We start from the raw sequence: 23,675 nt of genomic DNA, 5'->3' as shown, positions 1-23,675 counted from the left end.
GTAATCAGACATTAAAAAAAAAAAATCACTGATACTGATAATCAGTAAAATACTGAATATCGACTAGGGACGATAATCAGTCTAACCCTAATATAAACTATCCACTGTAGAGATGCATTCAATGTTTTTCAAACCAAATTGTCTGCTTTGTAACAGTTTTATAACATCTCCATCATTTAAAAAATATAAAGAAATAAATATAAAGAAAAGAACAGCAGTCAAACAAAGATCTGTCGGAAAGTGAATTATTTTTTTTCATTCACAAAAGATTTACTGAAATAATTTATTCCATGACGTCATCTTCCCAAAGCTGCAACAACAGCAAGTGAACGCATCTTTGCGTGACCTCCTCTGTGAACATATGCGAGTAAACCTGCTGTTTCTCTCTCTCTCCTTTGTTTCCCTCCTCTCGTATCAAAACTTTAACATTTTGCAGCCGAAGCACACTGACGCAAGTGAAGAGATTCCGCATTACGTCATCGCAAAGGCCACATACGGGAGGCGAACGCTGCCTTGTGAGCTCTGCTCGGCTCGGCTCGGCTCGGCTCAGCCAGTACGCTGCCCGAAAAATTTCCACTACACGAGCTTTGCGGGAGAGCGGCGGCGGCGGCGGCGGCGGCACCAACGACGGCCGCTTCGTGCAGTGATGCAGCAGCCTACACCAAAGAAACCCTGATCGCACCGCGGGACACGACCGGCTGTCGGCTTCCTGGATGGAAAACAGTGATGTTGCATGACATGCCTCGAAATAAACACTGGTAAGTCTCGTGCAAGTGCTGCAGCTGCTGGAGGAGCGACCTTAACCTACTTTGTCACTCTGGGTGAGATGAGTTTGTCGATCAACTTTGCAGCGATAGACAAACAAAAAAAAAACAAAAACGAGGATGTGCGAGGAGAGAAACATCAGAAATGCAGTCGCATGTGCAGGGAGACATTTGTGTAACAATCAGACCTTTTGTCTCTCGGACACACAGGTGTCTCTGGTGTGACAGGTGATGCCTGAGCTGAGTGTTTACCATAAGGAGCCTGTTGCCTTTTCTTGCTGCCCCTTTTACCTGCCTTGTACAGTATTCCTGCGGTGGAATTTTTGTTTTTCTTCATATCCTGAACTCAATTCAAGCTTGTGATTGAAATGCAAAATCTGTGTTGGCTATGACATCACACATTTACACAGGCAAACACACTGTACTATTGTGAGCAAAGAACTCCAGAACAGCACCAGCACCAGCAAAGCCGTACATTTGTAGCTGCACTCTCAGGGTCCCCAAAGTTTTGGCCTTTTTGTAGCTGAAACCATGGTGATCATCAGCACAGGGACCAGGGAGCAGACATCACCGGCTGGTACCAGACAGGAAGGGAAAACTGTTTAAGCACAACATCTCTGGCTACGCCGAGCTCCTGCTGATTAACCTTAAGTCAACGCCGCAGCAATTTTTATCCGTCAGGGGATGGGACTTGGATGCCAGTGTAGTTTATAGTCCGTGATGTAAAAATAACTCTGGCCAATCAGTGGTAACAGCTGCGATGTACTGTACTGAGCCGGCCAAACACAGATTGCTCTCCAACTTCAAGTTAGTGCTTGTGTTTGGAAATGTTGCATGATAATCTGTTCCAAGTACATCAAGCAGGACATGAATTAACAGCACAGTCCGCTCTGTTTTATGGAGCTGCTACAGAAATAGCCTAATAATGTAAATAACTGACTAATAAGGCTTTTCTCTTTTTGTTGCTGGCCTGACATGCACTTGAACGCTCGGCCAACAGAAGCCCGTGCAGCATTCAAAGACAGAGTGAGTCATTACCGCGAGACCCTTATTTTGCTTTTGGCAGTGCCTAGCCCCACCAGTCTCTCTGTAATGTTAATGGCATACGATGATTTTCTCTTTTAAGAGCAGTTATTTTCTCATGTGACAGTGCCACAGAGGAAGAGTGATGTTTGCTGGGCACATGCCAGGAATGAGGTTTGGGGTCTGCAACTAGAGAGCCAGTAAAGCTGGACAAGAATGTGAAGCCTTCTCATTTGTAGTTAAAGATAGAGGCAGCACACGCTGTATCCTAGCTGACAGTTTCTAATTTCAGATATGTGCAGTGTGCCCCGTACATTTGGGCTGCTTTTGTTGTAATGTTTCCGTGTTAGAGAGGAGTTTGTGTTTCTTGAACTTGGCCTTGTAATCACTCATCTCAGGCGAGTGTAAGGAGTACGACCATGGTGCTTTATGAGAGGTATGTTGATCATCTTGTTGCCTTCACCGTCCTACAGCCTGTATTTGGCTGTGCTGGTTTAATATCAGCTCTCGCAATAGATTGTATCAATCTCAGTTATTTCTGAGGCTGAAAACAGACCGCAGAAGGTCACGTCGCTGGGACTCAGGATGTGTTTACTTGCAATGTGGAAAGGATATCAATGTTAATCTATAAAATGGTGTATATTTGTACACTTCTACATTTATGCACTCTGTAAGTGATGAATGGGCTTGCATATCCATTACTATGAAGAGGACATTGGGACTACTGGCTGCCTGACACTGCTGTATATACATCTATACCTGCTGTGTACTGCTGGTGCATTCATCATCGCCTTATAACTGGTGAAATACTCATTTATTATATTTGTTTTTACAGGCTTCTCATTTATAAAGGTGCATTATGTCGATTGGGGAGGAAATTATAATCAGAAGAGAATGCCTAAACAAACTATATAAACAAACTCTTAGTTTTCATATAACAGAAACAAATAAACTGACCTTAAAGGACAACACAGTTTCATAATGTTTTACTTTGTTTATATTTGGCGGACCCTGCCACCTTCAGAAAGTGTTCTGGGGACAATGAACAGCTTGTTTTATTAAATTTTGGAAATGTTAAATATTTCTATGCTTATATTATTACCTCATTAATACTGTAAATATTGAATTTCAGAGTTTGAATTTCTTCTCCAAAACTGCATAGTGCCCCTTTAAAACCTGTGAAGATGACTGAATGTTCTGTCTAGTCATGATAATATATAAGCAGTTTTTTTTTTTCTATTGCTCATACTGCTCTGCTGTGAGGTAATTTTCTCAAATACTCCACAATTGATTCTGTAATTCCAGGTTAATTTATTAGCTTAATCTAAAATCCCTCTTAAACTGGATTTCAAAGATTCCTAGAGCTCCATAATCGACCAGCCTGTGCCGACTGGAAATCAGAGCAACAGGAAGGAGAGCAAAAAGAGGGAAACGTATGCCATTGTTTGCTTTTAAACACTAGGTGAATTCTAATTTCCACGCCGTGGGTCTCGGCAGCGTAACATTTGGGTCTCCCAATTACTGTCAAAGTAATTTGAAATACCATGCCTGAATGACCGTCTCTTGCAGAAAAAGTGTTTTTGAACCACTCGCCCAAGAAGTGCCACCGTGCTCTCAGCTATCATCCCATCCAGCGATATATCACAAAAGATATTAACTCGTGAGAAAAAGTTTTTCTCGACAAACTTTGCTCGTCTGCAGTGGGAGGTGTAGTGTGTGTGTGTGTGTGTGTGTGTGTGTGTGTGTGTGTGTGTGTTGGGGGGTGACTAGCACTATGTTTTTACGAACGGAGCGGCTGGGATCTTTGCTGCCATGGCAACAAACCACATGACTAGGTGTATTAGATTGCCTCGGACAGAGTGCAGTGAGGCATGGTGTGAGCATTCTCTCTGCTGCTCTGCCCCTTTGAAAGTCTTGTCCTTGTCTTACTTAAGTTTTTCTGCGCCCCCCCTCACATTTCTGATAAGTACTGTAGTGTGCTACATTCAATTTGCAAATGTATTAAAAAGAACTGGAAAAGTGAGGTCAGTGTGTATTTACCAGGGCCGGAGGAACCTGCTATGGGGCCCCGGGGGTAAAATGAGCTGTGGCCCCCCCCCCCCTCCACCACCAATATGAGTATTTAATAATTAGGTTTTGGTAAGTTAATCAAGCACACATTGATTGAGGGAAATGCACACGACAAGCTCAATATGACGTGAAATAATAAAGGTCTTACCATTTCAAGATAAATTTGAACTGAAGGCCCCTCTATAAGACGGATACTAATTCCTGTGTTGCCCTTAGGCCCCCTATAATTTCTGTCTACACTGTGCTTCATTTATTGACTGTTCGCTAGACCCCCTCTCCCAAACAGCGATTGTCTGATCACAGCTTTGCAACCATAACTCGGCACAGCTGGCCTGTCAAGCTCTGGATTCCTCCACATGTTGACGTGGTGTGCACAGGGCTGTAATAAGAACATTTTATCTTTTAGTTTGAAGGGTGGGGTCCTAAATTTAGCCTTTCCAAAACCACAAAATCCCAACAGCAGAAGTGAATGCATTAATTAGTGTGTTTATCTGCTCTGTGTTGAACTGCAATCGTTAGCATTTCCCCGCGATCTAGCCTACATAAAGTTGTATCAGTCATACTTCCAAAGCCAGAGCATATCATTAGCTAGCTCCATTCATTTGTTCAATTATAAGTAACATTAAAAAAAGCGGCATTCACAACTAGAACATCTAGTTTATAGCATGTCTTAGCTGTGTTGATGCTGCTCCTGAATGCTATCAGAGTTCAAGCTAATGTTAGCGGCTCTGTCCCGCTCTTTAGGTAGGCTCACACTCCAGCAACTTCAGGCTGAGGATGCTTACTTTTTGCCTGGATCATGCAGTGTTAGCTTCAGTCTCTTAGCACAATATAATGTTTGTCACCATCAAGTAGATATTTTAAGGTGCAATATGTAAGAATTTATAGTTTCAAACATTGAAAAATCAACTAAAATGATCGACAGACTGTGAAGAAATATCAGTTTTGATGTTATGATCGGGCACCTGTCTGGAAACTTCCTCCTGGCAGTCCAAAGCTCCTTCCCTAACGGTTTAAACCAAACCAACACTCCCTCAGCACTTTGAACTTCCAGTCTGGACCGCTAGCTGCACGGCTAACTGAGCTAACCGCAGCTACAGTTGATACCAGTTAGCGTTTATCCTGGTGATATGCTGTCCCCTTTTTGTTTTGCCAATTCTCACATATTGCACCTTTAAGACCCTCTTTTATAGGGCTGTCAGTCTCAGAATAGTTAGCTTGAGACTTTAAAAAGTCAGTCAGAGTTTTCAAATAACTCATGGAGCGCACGTTAGCTTAATTAATTAGCTACAACTGATAAAAATCTGCCAGCTGTCACATCAGCCAAAAAAATTAGACATGGGGAGCTGATTTTGTCTGCTTCTTTCTGAAATCATGAACCCATTATTTAAAAAATTACAATAAATCTTGAGGGATAAATCTGCCGCTGGTATTGTAAAATGCATACAGCTAAGGAGGATCAGTGCCCAGTCAATCGCCACACAGTGAACCTGGAAACTTTGTGTGGTTGGAAATCTGGCATCAGTAATTGCCTCTAGAACATCATGTACTGTAATTATAAACTGAACATTATATTCTGTAATGGTCAAGATTATTTAAAGTGAAATTAACACATGTTATTGTAATGTAATGTAATTATTACACAAGTGGTGTGTGTTTTAAAGACTCTTTATGCACAGTAGTTTAATAAATGCTTCTAAAAACTCACTTCAATAGGAATAGGAAGGAATCGGAAGAGCACGGTGATTAAACAACACCTTAATCTGAACTGTGTCTGTTAAAAGCAGGGATACGCAGCCTCTGACATTGCTTTCTCTCCTCTTGATCAGAATGATTGAAGACTACGGGCAGAGCGGTGACAACATGGCAGATAGAAGGCAACTGTTCGTCGAGATGAGTAAGTGCTCGTAGCCTCAGCCCAGCGTGATCTATGTCAGACTGTTCTACTCACTGACCATAAAAATGGCAAATTCTTCTCTGCAACTTTCATGTAAATCAAATATCATGAAGATCAAGTGTACCCGCTAGTGTCACCCAGACTGATTACAAACACTGAGAGACACCAGTGTGACCTCATTTTTTTTTTTACACCATATGGAGGCACACATCTATGGAGATGCAAAGTATAGCAAGAAATCTTGATAATAATTGCACACAACATAATATAACCTTGAATTTTTTAGATAGTACAATTCTTTTTAAGATTTAGTGCTTTTCATCGTAATTCTTCTTCAGTGTAGTTCATTTTTCTTTTAAAATATCCTTTGTATATAGTCTGTTTTTATTGCACATCACCATGTTTCCGAGTGACTATTTTATGTCACAATGCCAAGGCTTAACCTGTGTCAAAGTTCCATACAACATACCAATTTAAAGCGGGTTTTAATCATTTCTTGTGCTTATACTAGGTGAAATAATGATTTAGGTCAACAGTCCCCTTTATCTGCATGAAATTGTGCGCACTCATAGATACCAGCCACCTAAATACGTCAGATATTTTTCATCGAGATCCATGCATTATTAGTCCCTGAGAAATTTGTGAGACAATATTATAGAAAGTGAGACAAAATGTCTCTTTATCCGGATCCGCACCAAAAGTTAATGTGGTGTATTCTGGGCATCCTTCATCTAAGTTTGGTGGAAATCCGTTTGTCAGTTTTTGTGTAATCCTGCTGACAAACCAACAAAGGGACATATATTGAATTTACCGACAATAAATTGTATTAAAAAGAATTCATAATGTTGACCTGAGTTATAGTGTTCATATGATGTCTTATTTCATAGTGTCATTTATTATTCTAATGTTGTACACTTCACCCTCCAGACTTCCACATTATCTGTGAACTAGCAGTGACATTTCCAGTGTGATTTGATTATGAGTAACTCTTCCTCAGGGGCTCAAGAGTTGGATTCCATACGATTATCGACATACAGAACAGCCTGCAAACTCAGATTTGTGCAGAAGAAATGCAATCGTGAGTATGATGCAGTGTACATTTAACTACATCACTACGCTCATAGCAGTTGTTTATATTCAGTCTTCCTCTTTGCTCTCCAGTGCATCTGGTTGACATTTGGAATGTCATCGAGGCTTTCCGAGAGAACGGCATCAACACCATGGACCTCAACGCTGACCTCTCTGTGGCTCGTCTAGAAGTGGTGCTGTCCACCATTTTTTACCAGCTGAACAAGCGCATGCCCACCACCCACCAGATCATCGTGGAGCACTCCATCAGCCTGCTGCTCAACTTCCTGCTGGCAGCCTATGACCCGTGAGTAACACGTCACATGACAGGCGGCGGCCGCTTGGGCGCTTTCACGTCTTGGGGTTCTGACGTGAGCTAATGTGGTGTGAAATGTGACTCGGAAGTGTCTGCCAAAATGGAGTGAAAATACAGACTATTTACCTTCGTCGTGTCACAACATGTTCGTGAAGAGTGCGAGAAGTACTAAAAGCCAAGCTAAACATTTTTTAAGACGATGATCACTGTGATTCAAGTTTGCCTTTAAAGGTCGTGCTTTTCTTTTGGCCTTGACAGCTCCTTTTAAAAGAATCTATGACCGTAATGTAACATTTATATGCTCCTTTTAGGGAGGGCCATGGCAAGATATCTGTCTTTGTTGCGAAGATGGCCCTGGCAACCATGTGTGGAGGGAAAATTCTGGATAAATTAAGATGTAAGCAACACAACAAATCCTTATTTTACTTTTAATTGTGAAAAATGAAATGAAAAACACCCATTTTACCTGTAATAAATCAGCTAATTGTCTCTGTAAAGTTCACGCAGTTTCGAGTCTGAGTGCTGCTTCGGAAATTATAATACAAGCTTAGTAGTGTCTGTATTATCTATATCTCTGTCTGTTCTTAGTCTATTGTTCCTAAAAGCAGAAGCAGTACTGGCCCAGCTCTTCATGGCTGGAAGAAGTCATTATTCATTATCTGAAGGATAGAGTTTATTACATAATGTACAAAATCCGTGGGAGCAGTTGCAAAGGCTCGTGAAATGGGGGGGGGGAGTGCTGGTTTGCTGATGTATTATAACAATTGATTTGAATAACTGCTTCACTTTGATTTGTTTTCACAAATAAGTGGGATAATTGTATTGTGTAAAACTGTAATTAGCTGACTGTGGTGGCAACTGACAATTAGTTTGATTCATTTGTGTAATGTCTGCTCGCGTTGTTCCCAGATATTTTTTCACAGATATCAGATTCTGCTGGAATAATGGCGTACCCGCAGTTTGACCAATTTCTGAGGGAGGTGCTCAAATTACCTATGGCGGTTTTTGAGGGACCTTCTTTTGGTTATACTGAGCAAGCTTCCAGAACGTGCTTTGCGCAGCAGGTGAGGGCTCATTAACCACCGAGTGTGATAATAGTGAATCTATGAATGGATGAATGAATTTTTGCGTCGACGCTGTGGAGGATTGTTTCCTGTTGAATCTCACCTCTCCTCCGCAGAAAAAGGTCTCCCTCAATACATTCCTGGATACGTTGATGTCAGACCCGCCCCCTCAGTGTCTGGTGTGGTTACCGCTCATGCATCGGCTCGCCAACGTGGAGAACGGTAAGACACCACAAGGAATATTTAGAAACGGGAGAGCTAGCAGGGGCCGGGAGGATGTAAAGTTCAGCCTTGCATCATAATCTTGACTCACCATGCGCACAAGCAGCCAAGCAGACATATACAAGGAAACACACACACACACACCTCCAGTGATGATGACCCATGGGGACCTTACACCCTGCGTATGAGTGTGTGTGCTTGTGCGTATTTGTGATGCAGTCATCATCACAAGTCACCTCCAAGTGAGCAGGAGAAACACATCCACAGCACGCTGGAGTGGTGCTGCTTTGCGCGGTTGAAATGAGATGAATGTCGTTGTCAGAGCGGACTCGATCGCACATCTGTCCTTAAATTAATTGGAAATTAATCCTCTGCTAGTTGTTATGTGCAAAATATCTGGTTTTACTATCACATCTGTCTGTGTGCATGTGTTTGTCCATCTGCGTGCCTGTGTGTGTCTGACCCCTTCTCCTCTCCTGCCTGCAGTCTTTCACCCGGTCGAGTGCTCCTACTGCCATACTGAGAGTATGATGGGCTTCCGCTACCGCTGCCAGCAATGTCATAATTACCAGCTCTGTCAGGACTGCTTCTGGAGGGGGCATGCCAGCGGTTCCCATAGCAACCAGCACCAAATGAAGGAGTATACGTCATGGGTAAGGAGAGGAGAGGGGAGGAGGAGGAGGAGGAGGAGGAGGAGGAGAGGGGCGGGCTGAGGGAGGTGTGTCTGCACTAGACCAGTCGTAGCGGCTATTTTTTGCTCCGCTTCACCACAATGTGAGGATGCTGAATGCTCGATGCAGGTGGTGGTGTTGCTACAATGATGAAAAGAAATGAGTGTCCACACGTCCTCAGAATTGGCCCCTCGCTCCTTTGTTTCTCTGCAGAAATCCCCTGCTAAGAAGTTATCCCATGCCCTCAGTAAGTCACTGAGCTGTGCATCGAGCAGAGAGCCTCTTCACCCCATGTTTCCTGAAATGCCAGAGAAACCTCTCAACCTAGCTCATATTGTGTAAGTTCATCTTCTTGCTTTTTTTTTCCTTTATAACACTGAAACAATCCAGTTCTGTAGTCCTGCAGTCAGAGAGCTGTGTTTATTTCAGAGCCTCCTGCTCCACGTTTTAAAATGTTTGACTCCATCCCTCAGCTGATAATTATCTTGTTGCTGCCTCGAAGTCTGAAGTGATTCCAGTCAATCTCCTGGGTCAACTGATCAATGAGGCTTAATTATAGCCTTGGGAATGATTGTAATCTGCAACACTGCAGCTACCTTTTCCTCGACTTGACTGATGGTTGTGTTGTTTTATGAATAATGAAACAAAACCACAGACTTTGTAGCAAGCTGAGGCTCCTTATTAAGGCTAAATCAGATATAGGAACACAAGGCTGCTTCAGGTGCAAAATATAGTTTGTTCTTTTACCTTCAAATCAAAGGTAAAAATTGAAATTCTTCCCTTTAAGTGTTTTATAACCCTTAATAAAGCAAATTATTCCAATTAAGGCAGCCAGTTTTGTCAGCCTACAACTGAATGTTGATTGTGGAGACTGAACAATACTGGATTTTTGAAGTCCATGACGATATTAGTATTTAAGGATTAAAACATCTGATGATATGTATCAGTCGATGTAGTTTTTTTTGCATAAACAAACAATTGTTGATAAGGATCCATTAAAAGATTTAGAATTAAAGGTCCCATATTGTAGAAAGTGAGATATTTGATAATGAATCTGGTCTAACTATTTCATACATAAATACTGTTAAAGTATCAAAACGCTCCATCCACAAAAAAATGCACACATATTCAGAATTCCTGTAAGTTTGTGATGTCACAGTTATACAGTCAGTGTCCTAAGCCTCAACCCAGCATGGCCGTGTTTTACGAAAACACTGGCAGAGCTGATGCAGAAACACAGTGAGCAACGTCTGCTCAGACTTGTGAGAACTGACCAGTCAGCGCAAACTAGGCTTTTTGGGAGGGTTGCCTTAAAGAGACAGGTGCTAAAATGGAGCGTTCAGACAGAGGGTGGATAGAGGTGCTGCAGTAATGGACAATATGTGAATAGATAACCAAAAGAAATGTACCTTTCTGTAAACCACAGATATTGTTGATACTTACAAGATGTTGATACATCTTAAAGTCCGGATGATGGTAAATGGAAGTAAAGTTCAAAAATTACAAAACATAATTGTAAGAAACTGTAGAAATATAATGACTTTATATCAGAATCCACATTTGCAGGTACCCGTAATCCACATGTAGTTTGCTAAGCTTCATACAGAAAGTAGTCGTTAAGACTCAGAACAGTGGTTTCATGGTAAAACTGGTACAATTGTAACATCGCCACAATAGTAACAAAGCTTTTTTCTCAAACTAAGGTCTGGCTATTGAAATGTAAATACACACATATCATGCAACTATACTCCAAATGTGAACTGTCTGCAATAAACTACACTCAATGTTTGTCAGACTACCTCAATTGTTTGTTACTTATTGGCTGAAACAATAAGTATGCTGATACCAAAATCTGTTATAAGATGATAGCTTGTTTTTTTTTTTCTTAAAATTACATTTAGTGTAGTCTTTGCTGGGCTGATTGTAATAAATTATTTTCATTCCTTTTCTTGTTCTGTATATTCCTCAAGAGATACATGGTGAGTTTAACTTTGATTATTTAACACATCTCAAAATGTGTCTTTGTACACTTTTGTTAATGTAGGTTTGAATCCTTTGTACTGTCCTAATCATATACAGTGTTGTCAAGTCCTATCCACCCTAGTTACTGACAGTCACTATTGTTCATTTCTTTTGAAACACTTGCTGTGTTTGTCGATCATTCCCTCCCCCTCATTGCATGTTTTCATTGTGTACCACACCCTACGCGACTAATTATATCTGACTTTGTTGCAACATCCTACATCAGTTCATCTACAGTAATTACCGAAATTCAGAGATTATAAATTTGGAGGAAAGCCGCAAGATTGAAAGAATGAAAGATGAACAAAGAAGAAAAGAATATTTGCCGTCTCTGTAGCATAAAGAAACAGATTAAAAACCAACATTTGTTTCCCATCCAGGCCACCAAGACCAGTGAACATCACCAATGACTACTCACTCTCCCACTCCATGCCGACATCAGGGAACCCTTACTCCACCAAAAAGTGAGTGCAACAGCTGAACAATGGATGTCCTGGATTTTACTGCAGATCCTTTCAGTTTGCCATGCTCCCTAAAGGCCCCTTGCCCTGTAGACACTGTGACCCACACTGTCTTTATTTTCTTCTCCTTTATTTCCCAAACTGTGGTGTGTATGTGTGTGTGGGTGTGTGTGTGTGTGTGCGTGAACATTTGTGTGTCACCGTGCTTCTTCTTTTCTTTGTGGTTTCTTCTGCTGAATGTAAATAGCTTGCCTTACAGCAAGAGTAATGATGTTGAGCAAAGAAAGCCCTTGACTGGGCCTGCTCCACATCTGTTGAAAGGGAGAGGGTAAGTGACACAGGTGTGCGTATGAGAATGCCTTTGTAGCTCAAATGCATGTGTGATCTAATATAGATAATAATCATGGGGCATAAACCGGTGTGCTTATCGTCCTAAGGAAACTATTAGAGAACCAGTTTTCTTATGGAGGGGTTTACATTGTTGTACTCGAGGGGCTATTTCCGAGACGCTACATGAAGCATGCATCATAAAGATCATTGGCAATTATTTTCGAGGGTGTCTATTACAATCTTTTTCATTCACATAGAAATGGGAAATACTGTTTCTAATGTGAGCAGCTTTGAATGATACTCTCAATCACCTCTTTGTTGAAGCTGTAGCAGTTAAATTGTAGACATTCCCAGGCTCATTGTTTATGATTTATGTGAACAAGTTCAGATGAAATGGGATTAACTTTTTTTTTATTCGCTATACGTATTTGCCATACAGTTTGATCCTGATTTCTTTAGTAAAAGGCTGCTGAGCTCCTACGCACCTGCACTTGCAGAAGAAGGTGCTTCTTTAGGGAACACTACTCCCTTTCATAGGTCGGGCTTATAGAAAAACATACAGATGTGACGAGTGAGCGGCCTTCTTTAGGTTGTTCTTGATGTTCATATCAGAGGTAGACTGAATGACTTTTGCCCTGATTTTGTTCCCAACCAGCTGGAATATACACTTAAAGGCAATCGCTGTAGAGATGGGTTGGTATTGCACTTTCATAAAGACATATATCCTTATCCTTAGTCTTTTATGTTACTCAAGCTACCCAACATTTCTCATGATGCAACACAATAAACTTCCTGGTAAATGGCCACCTCTTTCAAATGTCATACCCCCGGGTTGTAATGCAAGCTGCACTTACCAATATTTTTATATTGACAATGGATTTAATGACTGTGTGTAATGTGAAAGGGGGTTGCTCATAGAAGCAGATTATTATTGGTAGGTCCCCTCAGCTCAGCTAATTGTTTCGGTTTTATGGCCCATGACTTGATTGTTCTATTACTTTTCTCACGCAGCAAAAACCTCTGATAAACTATTATCCGCCCAGCACCAAATACCTGTACTATAATACCAAATCTAGTGCCTCCTGTGCAAGAGCTTTTTGTCAACATTGAGGAGAAAGGCAATGTACGCCTAAGAGATGATGACTATCCTACTGTAACAATATGCCTATAAAGACGCAAGCTACTAGCTATCCATTAGCTTAAGTTGCTCACAACCAGCTCAATCTTTTCTGCTCTTGTGTTGTATTATTTCTGCTAATTCACCCATCAGTCCACAGTTGCTACGTTAGCGTAGCGAGGACTGCCATTTCAACAAATGATGCACCGAATTTCTTTTTTATTCTAGTTATTTTGAACATTTAACTACTACAAGCTAAAACTGCATAAGCTACTGACCTTGTAATGTTGTTGTTAACGTGTTAACAACAAGCGAATACGGTTTAGCAAATCCATTTTTGTGTTTCTCTGCTAAACATTAGCTTGTGGCTAGCGTGCATTGTAGCCATCATTATGAGGTCAACATGCAGTAGCTGGTGGGTTTTGTAGCTCCTTTGCTAAATTAGCTTGGTGGTTTCTTAGCTAATGAATGTAACCAGCGAACCAAGTCAACTAGCTGGTTAAAAAAACAAAATGCCAGGTTCACCGGCTCACTTATTTCTTTTACCTTTTAAATTACTTTCTTATTGGATTGACGGTGTGTTTCTTTGTTGTTGCTTTTGTGAGACATTTCTGCATCGACCCTCCATAGCAGTAGGTTGCTATAGGGGCTTGTGATGCAGGTGGTTAGCCTCCATAAATAAGGGAGCTACATCAAAAAGACTGCATGCTTGACATGTCTTGGAGGGTAGATTGTTTGACTCAAAAATAATGACTTTCAATAGTTTTAATAATAGAGCACTGAGTGATTGATGCTTGTAGAATGTAAACAGTGCACGTAGCTTTTAGAGTCTTCTTTTTTTTTTTTCTGGGCATGTCCTTAATCGTGCTCCTAGCCTTCATCAGTGTCTCTCCCAAACATAATATGGCCTTGTGTCTCTCTAGTCACCCATGAATGGCTGCTTTTCAGCCTCTCTCCTCCTCTTCTCTTTTGTTGCTTTCTCTCCTTTTCTCCTTCGGCTTCCTCCCCTCTCTCACCCCCTGTCCCTCTATTGTCACCTGTGTAATGTAATGTTTTATGCTTTGTGAAACCCTGCACTGTTCCAGGTTGAACTACAACCTCGATGTTGCCGATAGACTTGCTGACGAACATGCTCTGATAGGCCTCTATGTGAATCTACTCCAAAACAACCCCAAAACATGGTTAGTTGGTGTGGTGCTGTGTTTGCCAAACACCGGTGGAAACTATTTGCTCTGCTGAACTGCCACCTCGCAATCCTTCCCCTAATCTAACCTTATTCTGAGTGTGTTACAGCCCTAACGCTGCATGCTGTCAGTTTTACAGTCTAGTCTTCTCAGCATTAGTGTTTTAGTCAGCAGCAATAGTTGTTCCTGCCTGGTTTATGCTCAAAATGGTGCCAGAGTTTATTTCTACCAAGACAGAGGTATAAATTAGACGTGATTCTTTGCTCATCTTTCATATTTGAGTTCTTAAAGGCCCAGTGTGTAGGATTTAGGCTAATAATGCTCATTATTATGTTTTCACTAGTGTATAATCACCTGAAACCGAGAATCGTTATGTTTCTGTAAATTAGAATCAGCCTTGCGGGTTATTATGGATCCCACTAGTTTTCTTGGAAGACCCTCTCTTCTCTGCCTGTGATTGGTTTGTTTCTATCGTTTTAGTGCAACGAAAGCCTTGACAGCAACAAGAGAGAAGAGAGGGAGATGGATACAGTGGTTTGTGAACGGTAGTTTCCCCGGTAAATACACTGACCTCTTCAGCTGTTGTAGCTGCAGTGTCGTCCACTCTGCTTAGCCCAGAGACACACTGGGAGCAAAGAGCTGCTCCAGAGGATGAGTGTCTCCGAGAGGAGCTGCAGAAGACTGGGAAGAATGCCAAGGTCGAGAGGTCGGTTTGTTTACTGGGGAAACTACAGCTCATAAACCACTGTATCGATCTCTCTTCTCTCTTGTTGTCCTGCAGACAACTAGCCAAGAAAATCTCTCTCAGAAACTTGTTGGATGTGTTTAGCACAGAGTACGAGGAGTACGAAGCTGTCAAGGCTAGGTACTTACATAGGTAAATCAGAAATACTTTATTGATCTCCGAGGGGAAATTGGCAAATAGTTTCATATTTGTCATGTTAAAACTCTTTTTTTCCAAATGCTTAGTGCAGATTAGTTCAATAATTGGTACCTAATGCTTGAAAAAAACTTTTAGGTAGTGTTTTCCTGAGACTTGACTGCTTCCTTATAAGGTAATATCTAAAATGAGTTTGGTGTGTTTGGTCCAGTAACTCTCGTGTAAATTTTTGAAAAGCAAAACTGATGTGTACGCTGACTGGTTTTTATTGTATAACTGGGAATATGGCTTATTCTCTCCTCATCCCATGAATATTGGGATGCCTGTATTTTACTGTGTGTGTGAGTGCACTAAAATGCTTGTGTATGTGTGTGTGTCATTTGTGCTGGTTGCTATATCATCCATCATTCTGTCTCTCTGTATTATATTAGCAGCTCTGTAGATCCCCTCCATGTCCATCTGTTTGAGTGGATTTGAGTGCTTTTACTGTATGTGTGCTTGCAAGTACATAAACATATTTTTTCATCAGACTGTACAATAACCCCTCTGGTCTTTAAATACAAGTGAACAATTACTTCACCCCCCCCCCCCTTTTATAAAATAACCCAACTTCATTCCTGCTTTTGTGGTTTTACATAAGTAGCTTAGCATGATTACGCGAGCCTCTGTTGTAAAACTTATGAAGCTTTCCTGCCAAAGAACTAATCTGACTCTTTAATAGCTAAACTTTCTTGGATTTTTTTTTTCCCTTGCATTTCTTTCCTGAATCTGCTGTAGCTTCTAGTAACCGTTTCATGTTGTGACCTCCATCTCTATTTTCCTCTTGGTCAGTTTGCTGGAGAGCAGTAACCATCAAGATGAAGAGCACAGTCTCATCGCCCGCTATGCTGCTAGACTGGCTGCTGATGCTGCGGTGAGATACTGTGTATATGTGATATTTATTGCACACAATACCATCTGTGTCCCCTGCCAAAGACCTGTCATTGATGAGAAGAAAGTACCTTTGGGATTTCTGGCCTTCTTATTGTTAACATGATGAAGGGATTTACAGGTGGTGATCATTTCAAACCTGACTCGTGTGCCTGTTTATGCTCTGATCAGGTCTCGATGGATGGCTGGTGACTTGACTGTTTTGTTCCCCCTTCCCTGTGAGATATGAGATAAGGTAGTGGATGACATCATCCAGAGGTAAAGCCAGCTCACGTGACTGTCTCTTGCTTGGTTTCACCGACAGGCTCAACAGCAGAGGGTCCCCACAGACCTGCCCTGCTCTCTGGATGCCAACAAACAGCAGCGGCAGCTCATCGCCGAGCTCGAGAGCAAAAACAGGTTAGGGATGACTGCCTCAGTGAGACTGTTCAGATCTCTTCTGTTTGTCTCTTCTCTTCTTTTTTCACCTCCGCAATAAGAAATTCACCTGGAGAATAAAGGGAGCCCTAGTCTGACACAACAAACACATATATCACTGAAAGCTGCCATTGTTAAGATTATGAGCTTTCATTATTAGCCAAGGTATGATATTTCTTTACTAAATATTAACATTTTTAAAAAGGGGAACTAACTCTTTATATGCTGTATAAGATATATGCCATGCAAGGCAAGTAAAGGCAATTTATTTCTAGAGCTTATTTCATACAAAGGCAAATTCAAAGTGCTGACATGAAATGATGACAGAGAATAATCACCAGACTCTGCAGTAACCTTCAGCTCTACAAATGTTTAGGCTCCATCATTTATGTTATTCGTGATACCTGTGCTTTTCTTACGATGACACGTCACAAATACCTGTTGTGAAGGATCATAGTGTCTTTCACCTCATTCTTTGGGGTTTTCTGCATGTAACTTTACAGTTTTAGTCCACTCCCACCGCTTTCATACTTGCCCTTCCAGCACCAAATGGAGGTTATTGACTAGCTGGTTACCAGAGTAGAGCATTTATCAGTGTGTCTGCAGGTCCTAAAAAAATCTAAAACTGTCTTAAATTCAAATTTTTCAAATGTTTTCGGGTTGTCCGTCCATGTCCATCTGTTTCATTCTCGTGAATGTGATATCTCAAGAATGCCTTCAGGGAATTTCTTCAAATTTGGCACAAATGTCCGCTTGGACCCGAACGATGAACTGATTAGTTTTTGGCGGTCAAAGGTGAAAGATCGAAGTCCCTGTGTCTTCACAATACACATTTTTAGCCAGTACTCAACCAGTACTCATTCATATGATCATCATGACAAAATTTTACAATAATGTCTTATCGTATGAAATGATGACATTTTATATCCAAAAGGTCTCACCTCACTGGTGCGCAGAGGCATACAACTGTGAAGCAGTATTTCTAGTATGAATATATGGCCTTAAAATCATCACATTTTATCCAATTTCATTTATCCATCTTTTAATTTCATTTTGTGAGTCAATGAGTCAAGCTTTTCTGCGTAAAAGTCCATATATCAGATGTGACAAATCTTTAAACCTACCACTGAGCCCAATACTGTCCTCTTGCTTTATACTTGCACTTATCTGTTGGCAAAATGTAGATTAACTGAACTCCCTCTGATAATAATGTTCCTACATACAAACAACTCCCCACAGGAGCAAATATGTATATACTACATACCTTTATACTTAACTGCAATTCACGAATAAGAAAAAATAGTGATTCGTCCAAAAAAATGTGGTTGAAAATGATCTTTAAAAGGTCCTAAAAAGCCTTACAGTGTCTGATACCTGCAGACATGATGATTTAGCAGCTAAAGAGTCAAATATTTCCCTCAGGAGTTGGTAGAGACCACAAACAGCTGAAAGAGAGTGAATATTTGACTTACATTTATCAAACTAATGTTGCTCCATTTCTGCTTGTCGTGTAAATAACAGAGGTGATGAATGTTCACAGTTTGTTTCTGCTGCCCCCAAGTGGACAAAAAAAAAATCAGTCATTGCAGGTTTAAGTTGAGATGTAAACATGGTCAGATTTGGACAGTGCTTACATACACTATATATACACGTATATGCCGTTTCCACATATTCTCTTTTGACTTAAGATCTTACAGACAAACCAATGTCTGCAATATAACCTGGTTTTGTAATTTTATACATTCGTGCCTGTCACAGAGAAATCCTGCAGGAAATCCAGCGGCTGCGCCTTCAGCATGAGGAGGCCTCCCAGCCTCCACCTGACAGGGGTCAGCAGAACCCCACTCTGCTGGCCGAGCTACGACTTCTCAGGTAACTTCTTGTGTTTATAACAGACGTTTTTGCTTTGGCTGCAATTCAGCATACATGTTGTAACTGCTTACCTTTTTCCTTGACAAATTGAACAGCATATGTTAGAGTCTACAAATGCTCGTACACTGTTTTTTTACCCATATTGCCGCTGACGTGACATTCTGGTATCATCACATTGTACAACTTGTTTCCTCTGTTAGGCAACGCAAAGATGAGCTTGAACAAAGAATGTCTACTCTGCAGGAGAGTCGCAGGGAACTCATGGTGCAGCTGGAGCAGCTAATGATGCTTCTCAAGGTACCACAGAGGAGCCTTTCATCTCTCTGACTTCACAGTGCTCGAATACAGAGTACGGTTAGGATTGCCTTCATGATTACTGAACGAACACATTCTGTTTCCTGTGGGTAACAGTGAGGCTGTGCGTCTGTTTCAAGTTTGCTCCTTAGACAGGATCAGTTCTGTCGCAGCTGTATGTTGTATTCATTCATTCAAACTTTGTTTATACTCAAGAGATCATTGAGGGACACCCTCATTCACAGTAGCTGTGGTTCCATTGACAATGTTTGCTGGATCTGATCAGTCTCGTCTGATTAAGGTCGTTACATGAGGCATTTTAATTCTGATTGGACTATTAGGGTCCATGTAAACACAGCTAATGACATCGAGTCAATTACAGGAACAAGAAAGTGAAAAAACAAAGCAACAACGAAGAGAAACAGTAACAGAGAAAGGCAATACCATTATCAAAATCATTTTAAAAAAGCATTAAAAACCATTCGATTAGTGAAAATAATTTAATAGATGAAAATACAGTTATGTAAAAAATCGTACAATTTTGCGATTAGGTTAGATAATTGTTTTGGTGAATTAATATATTTAAAATATTGATCGAAGTTGGGAGGTTTAAGATCTTTTAAGATATCTTAAATGTCCAAAAGGTATAAGTACATTGATTTTTTGAAGGAGGTGCTGTATTTTGTTCCAGGAATCAGGTAAATTAAAAGCAGCTTTTCCAAATTTAAGCCAAACTCATGAAGAAACATGACGCAAGAGCCAGTCAGCAAAGCATGTCTGATAAAACCCATCTGAGTGGCGAAGCAGTTCCAAAAGGTAATATGGTAATTTTCCAGTAAGGGTTTTATAGATTAAAAGAAACCAGTGAGTATTCAGTCTCTCCCGAAGAGAAGACCACCCAACCTTATCATATAAAATAAAGTAATTGTGTACTATAAACGTCATTGGTAATAAATCTTGAGGCAGGTGAAAGACAGAGTCCAGAAGATTTGACGAGGACGCGTGAACGTAAATCACATCAGTGTAGTAAAGACTGACATGAAAACTTGTGGTTTTTGTGTCGGTGGTAAGCAATATGGCCGGATGATGAATTCCCCTTTTGTTGCAATTTCTCCCAGCTGTGGGTGATCACTCCATCTAATGTAAAGCGAATACTGCACTCTGCAGAGAAGGGAACATATGAGAAATGACCCAACACATCCATTAGAGGGCGCACATCTTTAATAGTCAAAAACTGCTGAGGCCTAATTTGTAATTCTTTAACTTTAAAAATTACAGGATATTCACATATATTTTGAGTTATAGATGAAATATCTGCTTTTGTGTGTTTCTCATCTGACCAAATATAACATGTATTGATGTAAACACACCTTTAACGGCATTTTACAAAAAGTATTATCAAGTTGTTAGTCCTGTTCAAAGACCTGTCAGTGGATTTTTGAGTGACACCTTGCTCCATTACCGTGACAAAAGGATAAGTTCGTACAAAATTGAAAATTCAGTCATTATCTACTCACGTCTGGTGAAGACATTTCTGGAGCATTCTCCGAAACGACTGAAGTAGATGGGGACTTGTTTTGAAACGTAAAAAACAAACAAACATGAAATGGCTCCATACAGCTCTCCTGATGTAATCCAAGTCTTCGGAAGCCCTAAGAGCTCAAACTGATTGAAAAGACATTATTTACACCCTTTTTTTAAACCAAAATCGTCACTGTAGCGTTAGCACGCAGCTCGTTGGAAGCGGGTGCACGTATGCCCTTCACTAGCCATGTAAAGGTATTTCAAGCTGCCAGACAACAACACCAGACAGACAAGTTAAGAACAGGATATTGAGTCTGGGATTATGCTCCATCACACTTTACAAGCCAATGTGTCTTCCCCCCCGTCGAAGAAGGCTAACCTTTGGCGTGAGAATCTTTTCTGCAGCCAACAGGACAGGAGTTCCTCAAAGCCTGCTTAAACTGCTTACCGCACTGGCTTAAGTGGGCAGGATATCAATCTAATTAGCCTGAAAGGATCAATGTTAATCCATTAAACTTGCATGAGGAAGCCACATGATTGTCGCCTCCTGGAGGAAATACTGATTGGTATTTTTTTTATTTTTTATTTTTTTTAGAAGTACTCAATGCAGTGTGGTTGTTGTTTCATGAGCCATAAAATATTGTTTTTCAGCTGGAGGAGGAACGGAAACAAGCTGTAAGTGTGAAAACTGTGAAGCAAAAAGAGACTGAAGCTACACTTGGATTCAGATTTACTGCATGTTTGGAATAAATACTCAGCTGTTGTTGAGTGAAAACTTTTGTCTCTCCACTGCTCTGTAATTCTTCATTTTAATCTGAAATGTGGAGACACATGGTGTTCACCAGACAGCATGAACTTGTTTGGTTTGGTCTGTGGGAATAATTAGGACGGCTCTTTCGAGAGAAAAAAACCGTTTTAACAGCATGTTAACTAAACGCAGCTTAATGACCCCACATACCGTACATTTCTAGCATGTGTGTAATGTTTGTTACTCATGAATCTATTAGGACAAATGAGCTTCCCTGCTGACCCAAAAAACTGTTGACCTCATTTGTTTGGAACTGCTTTTTTAAACGGACAGTTCACCCCAAAAAAATCAAAATACACATTTTTCCTCTTACCTGTAGTGCTATTTATTTATCTGGATTATTTTGGTGTGAGATGTTGCTCATAGAGATGTCTGCCTTCTCTCTAATATAATGGAACTGGACGGCACATAATCCAAAAAATCATATTTATCACATTTTCCCTCTACCAAGCTACACCAGCCAAACCATATTATCGCGCAGAAGGAAACGTGCATCTCCTCATGGATGAGAAGCTTGGATGTAAACATTAATGCTGTCCTCCTCGGCTGAGCTGTAATGTTTGCTAGCCTTTCGTCAATGAGTAGATGATGCATGCTTCCCTCTGCACAGTGATGCAGTTGACAGGTGACTTACATCAAAAGAATCTAGATGGATATGTCTAATATGTTTTTGATTTTGGGGTGAACAGTCACCTATTTGCTGTGATTTGAGCGCTGAAAGTGACAAGTTAGTTGTTGCATTACTCATAAAGGTTTTCTATATTATATTCTTCTCACAGTCGTGCCATAACAGCATGTATTTCTCTCTTTAAAATGCCAACAGTGTCTCTAGTTGCAGTGGTGGAATGCATCTAAGTACATTTACTGTAGTTAAGTACCATTTTGAGGTACAACTACAGTACTTTTCTTGAGTATTTCCATTTTTTGCTAATTTATACTTCTACTCTACATTTTGGAGGCAAATATTGCTTTTTACTCCACTACATGTGTTTGATAACTTCAGGTACTAGTTACATTGCAGATTACAGGCTTTATGATTGCCGAAGTAGCATTTTTAAATTAATTTATTTTTATTAACAATCGAAAAACAGACCACAAGCATACAGTGTATATACATACATGTAAATATATGTATAATTTACTTTTACTCGTATTTTTTGATTGACTTGACTTCACTGTACTTAGTACATTCATTGCCAGAAAATTACCTTTGATACAAGTAGAGTTAATATCAGATACTTTAAGACTTTTATTCAAGTAATATTTGTATGGGTGACTTTTCACTTTTACCAAAGTAATATTTTAACACGACATCTGTACTTTTACTCAACTATTAACTACTTTAAACAACACCGACTAGTTGACACTGAAATCATCTGTATGTGTTGCAGACTCAGGGTCCTGGCTCTCCACGCTCTTCCCCCAGCCACACCATCAGCCGGCCGATCCCCACACCGATCCACTCGGACTCTGCCGGCACGACCCCGACTCACACACCTCAGGACTCACTCATGGGCGTGGGAGGGGATGTTCAGGAGGCCTTCGCTCAGGGTAACACAGAAGCATTCGTTTGTGGATATGATGTCCAAAGTGTGGTTAGGAGCTGTGTCTGATCCCATTTTAAAACTATTTCAAAGGTCCAAGGAGAAATTTGAGAAATGACCTACTCATTGCTGCTGACTCCATCACCAACACAATGTCATCGCTGGTTAAAGAACTCAATTCAGGTAAAAATAAGTCAATAAAAAGCTACTTTTTTGCTTTCTGAGTTTTTATACATACAGCAGCTGAAAAAAAAATGTTTTTTTTTCCCCACAGAGGGTGGAAGTGAGACTGAGAGCACTGTGGATTCAGACTTTGGACGTGGTGACCTATTGGCCTCTTCAGACCCCTTATTCACATATAAACCAAGGTACATACTCTTTCAAAGCTTATCGATTACTGCAGCTTAACCCGTCAAACTTCTTTGGCTGCTTCCTACCCACAATTGATTTGCTTTTCAGGTTTATTTCAGATCTTGTGTCTTGTTTTCTGTCAAAGGAGTTCCAGCGCTGCAGAGGAGGAGAGCTTCGAGAACGATCTGGAGCAGCAGCTGGAGGACGAGCTCAAGTTAGAGGAGCTAATGAAGCACAGGCAGGAACCAGACAAGACATGCATGGTGAGACTGGGATGGAAGGAGAAGGAGGCATATTGTGTGTTTTGAATTATTAAATTAATCCTTGTTGATACTTGTCCTAACCTGCTGTGTGTGTTTTGGCGATGTGTTGTATGTGTTGGTTCAGGTGACGCTGCAGCAGTGACCGTGTTAGTTCAGGTGACTGGTGAGTATCCAAAAGTGTAAGTCTTTAACTTTTTACATGAACACTTATACTAACACTAATATGAAGCATACAAATGTTAACATTCACAAAAATCAAACTGTAATAGCACCAGTTGTGTATATACAGTCCATTTATGACTACATACACAAACAGTGCTCATGCTCAGCTGCACTTTGCATTTAGCGCTAATTAGCTAATCTTAATGTAAATGTTGGTGACTAGCATTGTGTCTTAATGAGGAAGCCCAAACGAGGATATCTTTGGAAGCGATCTCTGTTCATTCTGTCCCATGGTGTAATGCATTAAAACCCAGAAGAAATACTCGGGAAAATAGGTGAATAAGAAAACCCTTTCAGTCAATTATGATAATAAACTTGAGCTCCTACACAAATTAAATGAAACAGGAATATGTTAGCTACT

At 40.6% G+C, this 23,675-nt stretch overlaps 1 protein-coding gene across 1 annotated transcript; it reads left to right on the top strand.

Annotated features, from left to right (window-relative positions):
- The first annotated feature begins 693 nt into the window (after positions 1 to 693).
- dtna (dystrobrevin, alpha) lies at positions 694 to 23,255 on the top strand. The gene is made up of 22 exons (XM_073490988.1): positions 694 to 758; positions 5,687 to 5,754; positions 6,752 to 6,832; positions 6,916 to 7,129; positions 7,450 to 7,535; positions 8,048 to 8,202; positions 8,319 to 8,424; positions 8,911 to 9,077; positions 9,309 to 9,433; positions 11,498 to 11,581; positions 11,826 to 11,906; positions 14,111 to 14,206; positions 15,921 to 16,002; positions 16,324 to 16,418; positions 18,195 to 18,308; positions 18,509 to 18,605; positions 20,778 to 20,801; positions 22,326 to 22,485; positions 22,572 to 22,661; positions 22,753 to 22,846; positions 22,975 to 23,092; positions 23,217 to 23,255. The coding sequence occupies exons 2-22, from the start codon at positions 5,688 to 5,690 to the stop codon at positions 23,232 to 23,234; spliced, it is 2,154 nt and encodes a 717-aa protein (XP_073347089.1). The 5' UTR covers positions 694 to 758; position 5,687; the 3' UTR covers positions 23,235 to 23,255.
- The last annotated feature ends 420 nt before the right edge of the window (positions 23,256 to 23,675 follow it).

The sequence above is a fragment of the Pagrus major genome, chromosome 21, assembly GCF_040436345.1.
Source record: "Pagrus major chromosome 21, Pma_NU_1.0".
Classification (NCBI taxonomy): Eukaryota; Metazoa; Chordata; class Actinopteri; order Spariformes; family Sparidae; genus Pagrus; species Pagrus major.
Note: the sequence above shows the minus strand (reverse complement) of the source record. Positions and strands in the feature narration are given on the sequence as shown.

What these genes read in the sequence shown, in the direction of transcription:
- dtna (XM_073490988.1), top strand. Translation starts at nt 5,688, where the DNA reads ATGATTGAAGACTACGGGCAGAGCGGTGACAACATGGCAGATAGAAGG. An exon ending in GCTCGCCAACGTGGAGAACG is followed by an intron (nt 8,425 to 8,910) that starts GTAAGACACCAC and finishes TCCTGCCTGCAG; the next exon opens with TCTTTCACCCGGTCGAGTGC. An exon ending in GGTTAAAGAACTCAATTCAG is followed by an intron (nt 22,662 to 22,752) that starts GTAAAAATAAGT and finishes TTTTCCCCACAG; the next exon opens with AGGGTGGAAGTGAGACTGAG.